This window comes from Drosophila elegans, unplaced genomic scaffold (genome assembly GCF_018152505.1).
Source record: "Drosophila elegans isolate 14027-0461.03 unplaced genomic scaffold, ASM1815250v1 contig_476, whole genome shotgun sequence".
NCBI classification, from domain to species: domain Eukaryota; kingdom Metazoa; phylum Arthropoda; class Insecta; order Diptera; family Drosophilidae; genus Drosophila; species Drosophila elegans.
The window spans coordinates 17,778,422-17,790,337 of record NW_024545863.1 but is presented as its reverse complement, the minus strand read 5'-3'; the positions used below and the strand labels follow the sequence as shown (position 1 = coordinate 17,790,337).

The 11,916-nt window shown below is 44.7% G+C and overlaps 4 protein-coding genes across 4 annotated transcripts; 1 reads left to right on the top strand and 3 right to left on the bottom strand.

The window, feature by feature from the left end:
* Positions 1–3,108: 3,108 nt before the first annotated feature.
* On the bottom strand, positions 3,109–4,244 carry LOC108135062. The gene has a single exon (XM_017255604.2). The coding sequence runs from the start codon at positions 4,089–4,091 to the stop codon at positions 3,372–3,374; it is 720 nt and encodes a 239-aa protein (XP_017111093.1). The 5' UTR covers positions 4,092–4,244; the 3' UTR covers positions 3,109–3,371.
* Positions 4,245–4,473: 229 nt separating this feature from the next.
* On the bottom strand, positions 4,474–5,374 carry LOC108135020. Its single transcript, XM_017255552.2, has one exon. The coding sequence runs from the start codon at positions 5,308–5,310 to the stop codon at positions 4,486–4,488; it is 825 nt and encodes a 274-aa protein (XP_017111041.1). The 5' UTR covers positions 5,311–5,374; the 3' UTR covers positions 4,474–4,485.
* A 188-nt stretch (positions 5,375–5,562) lies between these two features.
* On the bottom strand, positions 5,563–7,223 carry LOC108135055 (band 7 protein AGAP004871). Its single transcript, XM_017255599.2, has 5 exons — positions 7,119–7,223; positions 6,920–7,064; positions 6,502–6,861; positions 6,280–6,445; positions 5,563–6,212 (listed from the first exon to the last, which is right to left on the bottom strand). The coding sequence occupies exons 1-5, from the start codon at positions 7,180–7,182 to the stop codon at positions 5,616–5,618; spliced, it is 1,332 nt and encodes a 443-aa protein (XP_017111088.1). The 5' UTR covers positions 7,183–7,223; the 3' UTR covers positions 5,563–5,615.
* A 1,723-nt stretch (positions 7,224–8,946) lies between these two features.
* On the top strand, positions 8,947–11,313 carry LOC108135038. The gene has a single exon (XM_017255576.2). It carries the CDS (start codon positions 9,074–9,076, stop codon positions 11,183–11,185), a length of 2,112 nt encoding a protein of 703 aa, XP_017111065.1. The 5' UTR covers positions 8,947–9,073; the 3' UTR covers positions 11,186–11,313.
* Positions 11,314–11,916: the final 603 nt, after the last annotated feature.

The window sequence follows — 11,916 nt, the reverse complement described above, 5'->3', positions numbered from 1 at the left end:
AATTCTGAGACTGTGGCCAAAGAATCGCTGGCCGGGCATATTATTAATATTTTCCATATCGCCTTTGTGCGATTTAATGCTTTGTTTGAGTTCTTGAAAAGTGAGACTCGCAGCACAATGGCCAGCTGAGGATTGCAGCCGGCGCAAGGGCAGGGAAATAAATCAAGTCGGGAACCGAGACCGAGACCCCGAGAATAAAAATCAGCGTCGACATGCAAACCACATCTTTAACGATGAAGGCCAGTGGTCTCGGATGGCGCGGGCATATGGGGCGTATGAGCAACCACATGCGAATCCAACTCCGTGGCGAAGACCTACTGCTAGTCTCAATCAAACAAAGAGCCGTTATGCAGCTTGCTTAAATGGCTAAAGTAAGAGGGCTCTGGTGATTGTCCAGGCTCGGTTAGCAGCTTGTTCCCCCTTCCTACCCCTCTCGACTCGTATACAAACAATGGCAGTGGGGCCCAGGCTGGCTTAATGAGTGTAAGCCACAAAATCAACGAGTTAAATCGTGTAAAGAATGCAGCTTGAACCGTGAAAACAGGCTGCATTACACAGGGAGAACTCCAACTAGGGATTCCTAATCAAACCTTTTTTTCCTGATCAATGCCTTGAATTTATACGCCAGCCAAGGTAAATATTATAACAGTAAAGTTAAGGTTTAATAATGCAGTGCTGTTTCAAGGACTTTTTAATTGAATAAATTTACTTATCATAATTAAATAGTGTACTTAAAAATTAATTACTTCTTCACGTTTTTCCTTTCATTTCGAGCATTTAAAACCGGCTTTTAATAGTTTTTAATTGACAGTATAAATGATTGAATGGAAAACTTGCGACAGCTAATCAGAAACCGACAATAATTAAACTACCCAGTAATGACACCGTTTAACTTTATATATAAATAATATAATACCTTGTACCTTATGGATATGGATGTCTATTGACTTCAGTTGTTTAACGCTACATATTTGAAAGCTATTAACACTCTAAGAGTGTTGCAAGCTCTTATAGTTCTTAAGGGCTCTAAGTTGAGGTAGTCCAACCAAGTCATAGGCTTACTAAACAATTTGCTCTTGCCTAAGTTTTGATTTTCTACTTTTCACCTCTGGCAAAACGCCATTAATTTGTTGATTAAGACTCACTCAAACAATGTTAACCACATGATATTCTCCCAGTGCAACGTATATGCCAGTGCATTTCGTCCTGGTTTCGTGCTGCACATTTATCAAATTCTAATATGCCTGCTCAACCATTCGACCCACCAACACCCCAGCCACCAGTCACCAACCACCGACTGCTGTCGACGCATTCTGAAATGGATGTGTGCCTTCCTGCTTACGAATGCCACATGGCGGAGGAAGCACTTCGGAGTTTGGTCAGGCCAACAAAGGATTGCAGCACAGGATCAAAAACATTGCTTCATCAATTTCAGTTCAAAGATGGGGCAAACAATGTGGCATGAGCATACGCAGGCCCGACGGGACAAATCAATGTGGGTAAATACTTTGCGAGCGCACCTCAATCAATGGCCCAGTGATTGATTCGATAAATAAATTTGCTAGGCATGCCGCATGCAGAAAATCGAATTCTAATATGACTTGAGAATCTGCAAATATTGATTTAAGGTTTAATTATGGCAAAGACTTCAAGCTCAACAGCTATTTAATTGTTTGGCCAAATTAAATGTCCAACTGTCGACCGTCGACCGACGACCGTTTAAGGTCGAGTGACCGGGCCAAAGGGTTGACACGACCAGAAACAGAAGCCTCAACTCGTTTGCGGTCTGCGGCTGCTGATTTACGACGACAGTCTGTCATAATGTCCGGCGCGCTTTGTTAATGCAGCTGAATCGAATTGAAACTGGCATTCGGACATTCGGGCATTCGGGCAGGAAAGAAAATCAATTTGTCAATAGCAATCAATGCATTTTTAAAGCACTAAAGCGCAACGCAAAGCTGTTAAGCTTTTAATTCCATTTGGATAGGGGGAACAACAAATAAATCAAAGTCAGCAAGGGGTCGTCGTCCTTCCTCTTCGATATCTTAGTCTCTGTAGGTCGGCAGCTGCAGGGAATGAATTAAAAGTACCAGAGAACCAACCAACCAACCGACCCACAAACAAACAAACAAACAATTCAGCGAATGGCCAAACAAACAGTCAGTGTAGTAAAAGTTTTCAATTTCGCTACAGTTGCGGCCGTGATTTAAGCGCCACACGCCTGCTGTGTCACACCAGTTTGGAATATACGATTCGACTGCCATGCTCAATCCGAAAATAAATTCATTAAATAAAAAAGAAATGGCGGGGAGCGGCGGAAAAACGCATATAAATCTCAACTGGCAGCCATAATTCTAGCAATCATTTAGACATAACTTGGAAACAAATGCATTCTGTCCAAATTGTTTGCTACAATTTCGATTTGAGTGTGCATTCAATTGAAATTAAATTCAATTGTTTCTTTATGGCCAATCCCATGCACTCTGACACTCACTCATTCTCCTCCGACCTCCGACCTCCGATCTCAGTCCTCCGAAGCATCCGCCCATTCAGCCGGGCGTGCGATAAACAATACCCCATGCATTTTTAAAAATTGCCTGTATTTGAGATTAACGACATCCGCCGTATTTATAGGCAAAACGTTGATACGCTGCCAGGAACAACACTTGGCCAGCCACTTCTCTGAGGTCATTCGGGCCAAATGTACGGCATGCATGTTTTCGGGTGTGTATCCCATTCCCATTCCCGATCCCATTCCTGATCCCATTCCCGATTCCGAATCCGCCACCAAAAGACCATATTTACAGTGGATTTGAGTAGCGGAAAAAAATATCCGGACAGGAAAAAAATGTGCGTTTCGTACATTTCTATTAAATTGTGTTTATTCTTTCAAGAAAATGTTTATTAACGAATTAAATGAATGTATTTGCTAACCAAAACAATATTGTATTCGGTATAATAATATGCTGCTATATCGATAAAATCATTTTGTTCGTACGTTCATGTTAACAATTTTTGTGAACCCTTAAAGCTTAAGCGCTCCAATCAAAAATTTAAAACGATCCACAAAAATAAACATTCAACCAATTAAATAAAATAGATCGTAAATATTTTTAGTTTAGGACAGCACTTTGGTAAGGCTTTTGAGCCATTCGAAAACCACTGTACCTCCGCTTCAATATTTATTTGTTTTTGTGTTTCGCCGCTGAACGGCTACATAAAAAAGGGAAACGCAAACCAACTAGAGGCAAACCAGGAAAACGAGAACAAATCGGGGCGGAACACATTTCATAAATCTTATCCGCGATTGAGCACAGCTTCGACAGCCTTCGGATTTGTTTTCGATTTTTTGGCCAGCGCTCCCTCGACGGTTATTTTGTGGCCGATTTGTTTTCCGTCGATTGCTGTTCGGAGTGCTGGTCGCTTTTCTCCGCCGGTCGGGGTACTGGCTTTGCTTTCAACTGGTGCTGGAGCTCCTGCAGGGAGGAGGTCTTCAGCAGCTTCTGGTGCTTGTAGGGACCGAAACGGGTGCGCGGATCGGTGTTTCGGCCAAAGGAGATGAAGGACTTGGGCAGCTTGGACGGCTTGGACGACTTGGACGGCTTGTTGGGATCTTTTCGGGGCGGGCTCACCACATCAGTTGGCGTGGACGGTGTTGTTTGCCCTTTCTCAGGCTTCAACTCCGCCGGAGGAGGATATTCCATGCGCATTGGTGTTGAACAACGCTGGAGGGCATTGCAGAGGATTCGAAGGGCGCACACAATAGCGATCAGCACGGAAACCAACACCGGGATCATGAGGATATCCCGATAGACGGACCACCAGTCGTGGTCGTTGGCGCCCTCGTACCGCTCCTGATCCCCGAGAGCCGCCACCTGGCGGGCCACATCCTTGCGCAACTTGTGGCAATCGTAGGCGGTCATCAGGTTAACGCGGTTCTTGAAGGGAGCGGGCAGGTCGTCCGCCCACCATTTGTCCCAGAGCTCCGCCTGCTCCGCACTGGGCAGCAGATGGGCGCAGTGGGCGCACACCTCGTTCATCCACTCCTGGCACTCCGTGCTCTCCAGGCTCACTCTGCAGGCTGGATTCATTTTTTGGGATTCATTACCTTGGGGACGAGTTTTTTCAAACAAATTTGCTTCTCATTTCATTATTTTTCCTTTAGCTTGCTCAAGTTTTCCTTGTTCCTTATTCTTATGGATAAATTTGGACAGTATATCATATATCTTCAGAAAATTTTAAACGAGGTTTTTGCAAATTTACTAAAAACTATATCTTATGTATTGCAAATTTTATTTTAAGAAAATTTGACATTGACGTTCTTTAAATAATTTGTATTCGCATTCTAAACTGTTTTCTGTTCATTTTCGTTTTTGAAAAAAAATCGCAAAGTTGTTTTCTTAAAAGTTATATTATTTTTGGTAATTGTAAAACAATTTTCTTTAAATATTTTTTTTTTAATTATTTTTTTCTATCAATAAGGCATCACTGTGGGCTTTGGGTATCGCAGTGATCCTTTCGTCCTTGCCTTAAAAAATTGGTCCACTTAATACTGTATTTTCTTTTGGGCACTTCCCTCCCGAAATTTGAAGGCATACTGCCGTACATTAGTGGTGATCCAACCTCAGCTCGAGTTGTGGGCACTTCCAGTTCATTTCTTTCTATTATCGTTGAGAGTCTTGGACAGCTTTGGCTTGGGGAAGATTCGGTGGATCTAAGCATTGATGATCCAGTTGTAGCTTCCGTAACAGTTTGTGACTCCATTTCTGCGGCTTGTTCTGTGCAAGATGGCGATGTGGTGGGCAATACCATTAAGTTACAGTAGGTTGCCCTTGGAATGCACTGGCTGGGACCTCCATAGGAACCTGTATTGCACACTTTAAGTGGACAGCTCTGATTTCGCGAGCTATTAGAGTCATCTCGTTCGAGTTTACAAAGCGATAGCATTTGGGTTTGTGACGATATGTCCAAAATGCGTACATTTGTGTTGTTTGCCCTTGGATTATTACCTCCTGAAAGCCGGCGCTTTGCGTTTCTCTTTTTTCTAACCTCATCGGGTTGGGCAAAGAGACAGCTCTTGGAGATCAACCATATCCAGAAGCCGATTACGAAAAGTAAAAGGGTTAGCATCAGGCAAAGGATCATGGGACTAACTTCGAAGTCATCTTGACCATCGGATTCCAAATCACGTTTTAGCAGCATGCATTCCTGGGATGTGATCATTTTGTGTTTCGGTAGCTTTTCGATGTCCACGTCCGACCTCCATTTTGGTTCCTGCCCCCCATCGCAAATATCTTTCATGTTCGACATTATTACAAAAACAAAAAAGTAGCTGTCTTTTATCTTAAAATGTTTACATAAATAAGTTGCTTCGTTTTTTGGTATATTGTATAATGAAATAAAATTCAAATCGATCTTTTGATAAAACTGTTGGCAAGTTTGGCTAATTTCAATAAGTTTGGCTAATAATAATAGTATCAAGTTTGATATATAATCGAATAAGTTTTTTTGCAGTTTATTTTATAGTGTAAAGTAAAAATTTGGAACACAAACTTTTCTGAGTATTAATATTTATTTTATCACACAATCCACAAAATGCTTTTAAACAAATGCTTCTAAAAATAGTAGTTTTTGTCGGACTTTGGTACTTTTGGACTGTCTTCCCTTGGAGGTGAAGTAGACTTGGCCGGTGGTATGGGGCGTTCGGGAAGAGGAGGTAAGGTCGGATGGGGAGGAATGGGAGGAAGTGCCGGCGGATCGGGGCGTGGGGGAAGGGGTATGGGAGATGGCTTAGCAGGCGCAGAACTAGAACGAGCTGGTGGCTTCGAAAGCAGTGGGTAGGGTTCGACCTCAGCTGCTCGGTTGGTCCCTGTGCTGGTCGATGGCTGGCTGCTGGAAGGTTGTTCACCACGTTCACCACTTCGCGAGAGTCTCAAAAATGGTGGCCACTTCCAAGTTCGGCCTTTCTCATTTTCCTGTCCATTTTGGTTACCATTCTCACCAGGAAAGCTGTCCGGTGGAGGACCCATTATGTAAACTTTTGGCGAGATCAAATTTAAATAATCAGATTGATCCCTTTCGTTGTCATCCTGCTTTGGTGCAGGCGATTCACTTCCATCAACAAATGGTTCCATAATTTCCAAGGGAATGGGAAATATGACATTTACACGACGTTCCGTTGCCAAAGATGAGAGGATCTGAAGATGCCTCAGCTAAGTTGGGAAAAAAAAGGATCAGCCAAACCAAACCTTAGATACATGTCCCTTCTCGGAAGCTTACTTGTAGGGTAATTTGGTTCTCGGCCATCACATCGGAGGCTTCCTTCAGAGCCTTTGAGGCTTTGGCCTCGCCCTCGGCCAAAATGATCTTGGCCCGGGCTTCCCTCACCGCCTCCGCTTCGCTGGCCAACGATCTCTCCAAGCTGCTGGGCAATGAAATCTCCATGCTGCGGAATAAGTCTCCCAAAGTGGAGGTCAACTGTAGGTGGAGTGTTTGGCTTACAGGTCCACTCGCTCCACCCTCACGCCCCAGCGTCCCGTGATCTCGGCCACCGCCAGCTGGACTTCCCGCGACAGTTGCTGCCTGGAGGTCAACAGTTCGTGCAGTGGCTTCGAGCCCACGATGTTGCGCAGGGTGACCTGGGAAATGCGTTCGGTGGCATCCCTGGCATTGTCCACATTGACGATCGAGTCGATGGGATGGTAGATGCAATAGAAAACTACCGCGTTCACTGTTATTGTCACCGAGTCTTTGGTTAGCATCTCTTGGGGATCCACGTTCACCACATCGGTGCGAATGTCCACAGTAACATACGAATCGATGCAGGGCAGCAGGAATATAAGGCCTGGACCATAGCAGTTTCTTGTAGCGAGAATTTGGATTACTCAAATGGACAATGCTTTAAAGTAGGTGATACTACCTTATGCGACCCAGGCGGAACATCACAATTCGCTGGTACTCGGCGGCCACGTTCAGACAAATGCACAGGGAGAAGGGTAAAAACATCACCACAAGAATCCAGGACAAGCACACAGCTATTTTTTCAATCATAACATTTTTCGCATCTATTAGGAGTTAAATGAAGTTTATTGCCGTACTTATAGCTTTGTAACTCTTACCGCCATCTTCAGATAGTTCCATCTTAGCAAACTTCTCATATTGGACTTCGTATCGCTCCTTCATTACAATGAATTTATTTTTTAAAGATAATTGTTATATTGAAGACTATTTCAAATACGTACTCAAGTTGATTCGTTTTGTATCAAACTCAACTTTAACAGCACAATCCACTTAGTTCTTTGAACTGTTTTCAAGCCCCTGGAGTAAAATATTTTCAAATTTAATCATTTCCATATTGCTCTAGCAGAAGTAACTGAAAAACTTAAATTTTTTTTTTGAAATTGCATTTTTCATGCAAGTTTCTTGAATGGAAAACTTTTTTCGGCAGCCAAAAACGAACACATAAAATCTTTCAAAATGGTCAGTCACAAAAACAAAAATTGGCCAGAAAAATAAAATAGAAAGGATAAACTTTGTCGCAGAGCGAAGCTGACAAAAGTTCACAGAGCAAAAGAAGGAAAACTTTTGTTTTCCCGCCTTCTTCGCCATTTTTTATGAAGCGACAAACAAATGGCAACCGACTGACCAGGCTTTAATATTGTGGACTTGAGAGTTGGGCGAGCGGGGTAATAACTTCGAAATGACTTTTGTTGCTTCCTTGCGGCAGTCTGAAAGTTGCCACTTTTTGTTTTTTTTTTGTTTTTTTTTTCCTTTGGCCTTTCCGTGACCACATGTGCCGAGCTAAAAGAAAGTTTTCCCTCACTCACCAGATTCATGGCCCCAACGCCATCATAAAGTAATTTATGTGATTTGCCCATTCTTTCTGCCACCACTCACAGCTCACAACTCACAATTCATCTGATTGCAAGTGCAGCGACATATGGCCAAGTCAGAGTCAGAGTCCAAGTCCAGCCAATTATCCTGGCGCGTCACATAGAAAATTACTCTATTATATTTCGCTCTGATGACGTATAAAGTTATTAGTCCCCACGGAGGAGGATGTGTGTGTGTGCTTCCTGCCACAGACGGCGAAACAAAGAGCAAATGAATGTCCTGACCCGCTCTGATAAACTAATCCATCATTGTCAGTTGTCACTTGGAGAGGAAATGGCACAGACGGGTAGAAAAGATACGAACCACTATGGCCACCATACGAGATTCCACCTGTTGCCTGGTTGAAGGTGGCCAAATAAATGGCGTTTCAATGCAGTCTCAGATACCTATGAATTTGCTTCAATCATCGCTGATTGGCGAGCGATAAGTGTGGTTGGCGTCAATCCAGTGTGGATGGGTTGAACGATGCATGTGAAAACGTATTTATCAGTGTCAGTTTTTTATGTTAGTTGCACTCAGTTGCAACTTACTATAAAATGTGGGGCAGACTCTTTTTGTTCGTAAATACTAAAATACAAAATTTCTCTTGGTTCTTCTTTTATGGTAAAATGTTGCAGGGAAACATGAGACTACTGAGAACAAATACGCTTTATTAAACACTAATTGGGTGCGGATTATTATTGTTGTATAATGTTTTTCATTCGAACTCTAATCCCTTCTAAATATTTTAGTAAAACTTCTGCCGAACAAAAATTGAAGATTTACTTTCTAAAGCCTTACAGTCTATTAGCTAAAGAGAACTAACAAAACCATAATCTTTTTGATAAAGGTAAACTGTGTTCTTTTTCCATAAAACAATTTCTTTTGTGTGCGTTTATGTGTAAAATAAAATCGAATTGAATTTTAATTTTGTTTAAAATTTTGTTGAGGTACAATTTTGTTCAGCATTTTGGAAATTTGTTTTAATTTCAAACTTGAAATCATCTACAAAAGAATAACAAACGAGTAGTTTGCTGTGCAAACTAGCTTCACATCTGAAAGGAAATGGCTGAGTTCAGTTTTAACTTGTAACCTTACCTAAAGCATACACGTTCGCAGCTTCAATCAAAATTTTAAGTGATTTTATTCAGCCCTTTTTATAGTTTCCGAAACCAAATATAGAAATATATAGAAATAGACCATGCGGGACCAGCCAGCGCCGGTGGGGGCCACGTGGTTCAGCAACCTGTCCGACTTCCAGGTGGAGGCCGTCGAGGCCCTGGCGTTCTCCATCCGGGACGACCAGGCCGAGGCGACGGTGTACCGCACCCAGTTCTGTCTCAGCCGGCTGGGAATCACGCCCATGGTGAAGGCGCGGATGCTGCGCAAGCTGCTCAGCGTGTGCCGCGGCAGCGACTTGGCCCTGCTCTACTTCCTGCTGGAGGCCTGCTACAAGGGTGCAGGATTCGCCTATAGCGAGAAGATCCTGATGGCGGCCATCACGTACCTGGATCTGGAGATGACGATGCGCGAACTGGACCGCATCCTGCCGCCTGGAGTGGAGCGTTTGAAGCGGGTGAAGAAATCGATAGTGCCGCCGATGGTCAGCACATCCTTTTCGGTGTGCCCCTCGTCGCCCCAAAGGGTTTCGGATCTAAGGAAAGTCCGCTCGCCCTACTTCACACCGCTGCCGAAGCCCAAGGTGCCCCAGTCGGTCGGCAAGTTCAGCAGCAAGCCAGCCGGCCTGGTGGTCACCTTCCCCTTTTGGCCCGCCGGCGAGAGGCCCAACTACAGGGTGAACGAGGCGAACCGCTGGTTCGCCGACTACAAGTTCCAGCCGGTGAAGCGGATGCTCTTCCGGGTGGTGGGCGACATCATGAGCGACTACTGGGCCAAAGTGGGTGAAGCAGACGAGGACGTAGCAATGCCCATGTGCGAGTTCCACAAGGAGGCGTTGCGGCAGGAGCAGCTGGTCAAGGATGCGGCCGTGGTCAAGGCGCACAAACAGTGTCTGGCTCTCATAGACCTAAATACGCGGCACGATGCTGCCCTCAAGAAGCGCATTGTGGCGCAGCTGGACAAGGACATCGAGGATTGCACGCTGCGCTGGAAGCGACTGCGTGAGCGCCATCACACGGATGTCATGCTGCTGGAGGATCACGATCAGATGTGTGCGATGGGCAAGGTGCCCACAACTGTGCAACCGGACAGGGTGAAGCACCTCTTCCACAAGGCGGACATCGGGCGGCTGAATGCTGCGCCCAATATGCAGGTCCATGTGATCACCGGCAGGGCCAGCGTGAGTCGCCTGAGCACAGTGCGCATCTCGGATCCGGAGGACGATGTTCCCTGCCCCGTGGAGGTGCGCGAGGAGAAGCTGGCCAAGTGCCCGCCTCCGCTGCTCGGCCATATGAAGCGCCCCCGGCGGGTGATGATGACACAGACGAGGGTCGGCGATGAGAGGCCAACCTTCTGCCGGAAGCCCCAGAGGCCGGGACGCTTCTTTCGGAGTCACAGTCGGCGGGGTCCGTTCGTGTTCCACTACCACGAGCTGGCACCGCGGCAAGAGAATCCCGCTCCCAGGGACGTGATGCGAGCCGAGGCCATTCGCTCCTTGCGGCCACAGAGTTGTCCCTCCAGCGAGGATGAGTTCAACGAAAGGCTGGATCCGCGCGCACAGGTGGTGGCTGCCATCGTGGAGTGCGCCCAGAACATGTGGTTTGGCTCGCTGGAAGCCCATCAGCGGAATAAGGCTTCTTTCGAATCCAAAAAGTCTGACCCACCACTCGAGCCTTGCGGTCAGGGTCAGGACGACCTGGACTGGACCAAGGACATCGCGCACTTTGACCCCGACAACCATCAGTTGATGGAGCGCCTGCTTAAGGATGGCTTTTCCATACTGCGTCGGGATCCGCGCTGCGTCTTTGCCGCTTTTCCCGACTCGCACAAGTCGACGGTGATGAAAGAGTGGATAAAGCGTCGGTATGGGAAAACATACAGCTACGAGGAGATCGGCCAAGGGATGCGAAAGGGTATGAAAACCTTTGTGCGTGTGTTGCACAAGCTGAGCAATGAACCACCCAGTGCCAAGCGCACCGGATACTCGGCGAAAGACACCTACGACGACATCGTTCGGTTGAAGGCGCTGAGCGAGCGACTGAAGGCCAACTACCGCATGCCGCTCAACGACAAGATCCTCAACCTGACCAGCATCTGCTGGCAGGCCCTGCAGCCCCACCTGGTCAACGGTTCGTCCCTGCTCAACAGCTTCTTCGCCTATCTGCCCGTTCGGTACGCCGATATGCTCAGATAGGACTGCAGCAGTGACCAAGATTAGGACAAGACCATTTCAATGTTGCCAAATTGTTTGTTGCTAAATTTGTAGTGCTGTCCCCTTTTTACCTTATACTGATTTGAATAATAAAGCCGAATTTATCTAAACTGTTTTAATTGGTAAACACATTATTTGTCATTGCTTGGAACGACTTTTCAAAATAAGCGTACAAGTTACAATCCCTGGTTGAGCAAATTTTAGCTGATTAATCTTAATTTATTTTTTCAGGATAAAAATGTTATTAAACAGTTATGAATTAATAAGTAATTGTTAACTCAACCGTTAACATAGTAAGTTCAGTACCATAACTTTTAGTTTTATTGATGGCATTACTTTTTAGAAAGCCAATGAAATATTTTTTTAGCAGGATAACTTTCTTGACATTTAATGATAAGTGGCTTAAGTAGCATTACTTTTGAGAAATCTTATCAAATATTTTTTCAGTAGCATTAATTTTTTTAAATTTAATAAACTATTTTCTCAGTAGCATTCCTTTTTGGACAATCTAATGAACAGATTTTTCATTAGCATTACTTTTATTTATTTTTAATGTAAATGTAATGTAATGTAATAAAAGTAATGCATTAAAAAATAAGTTAATTAGTCATAACTCCGAAAAATGCCTTATTTGACTACCATAATCGAACCAGAAATGTTTTAAAAAGATTATCCAATAACCAGTGCGCTTGTTCCACATTTTTTTGTGTTTC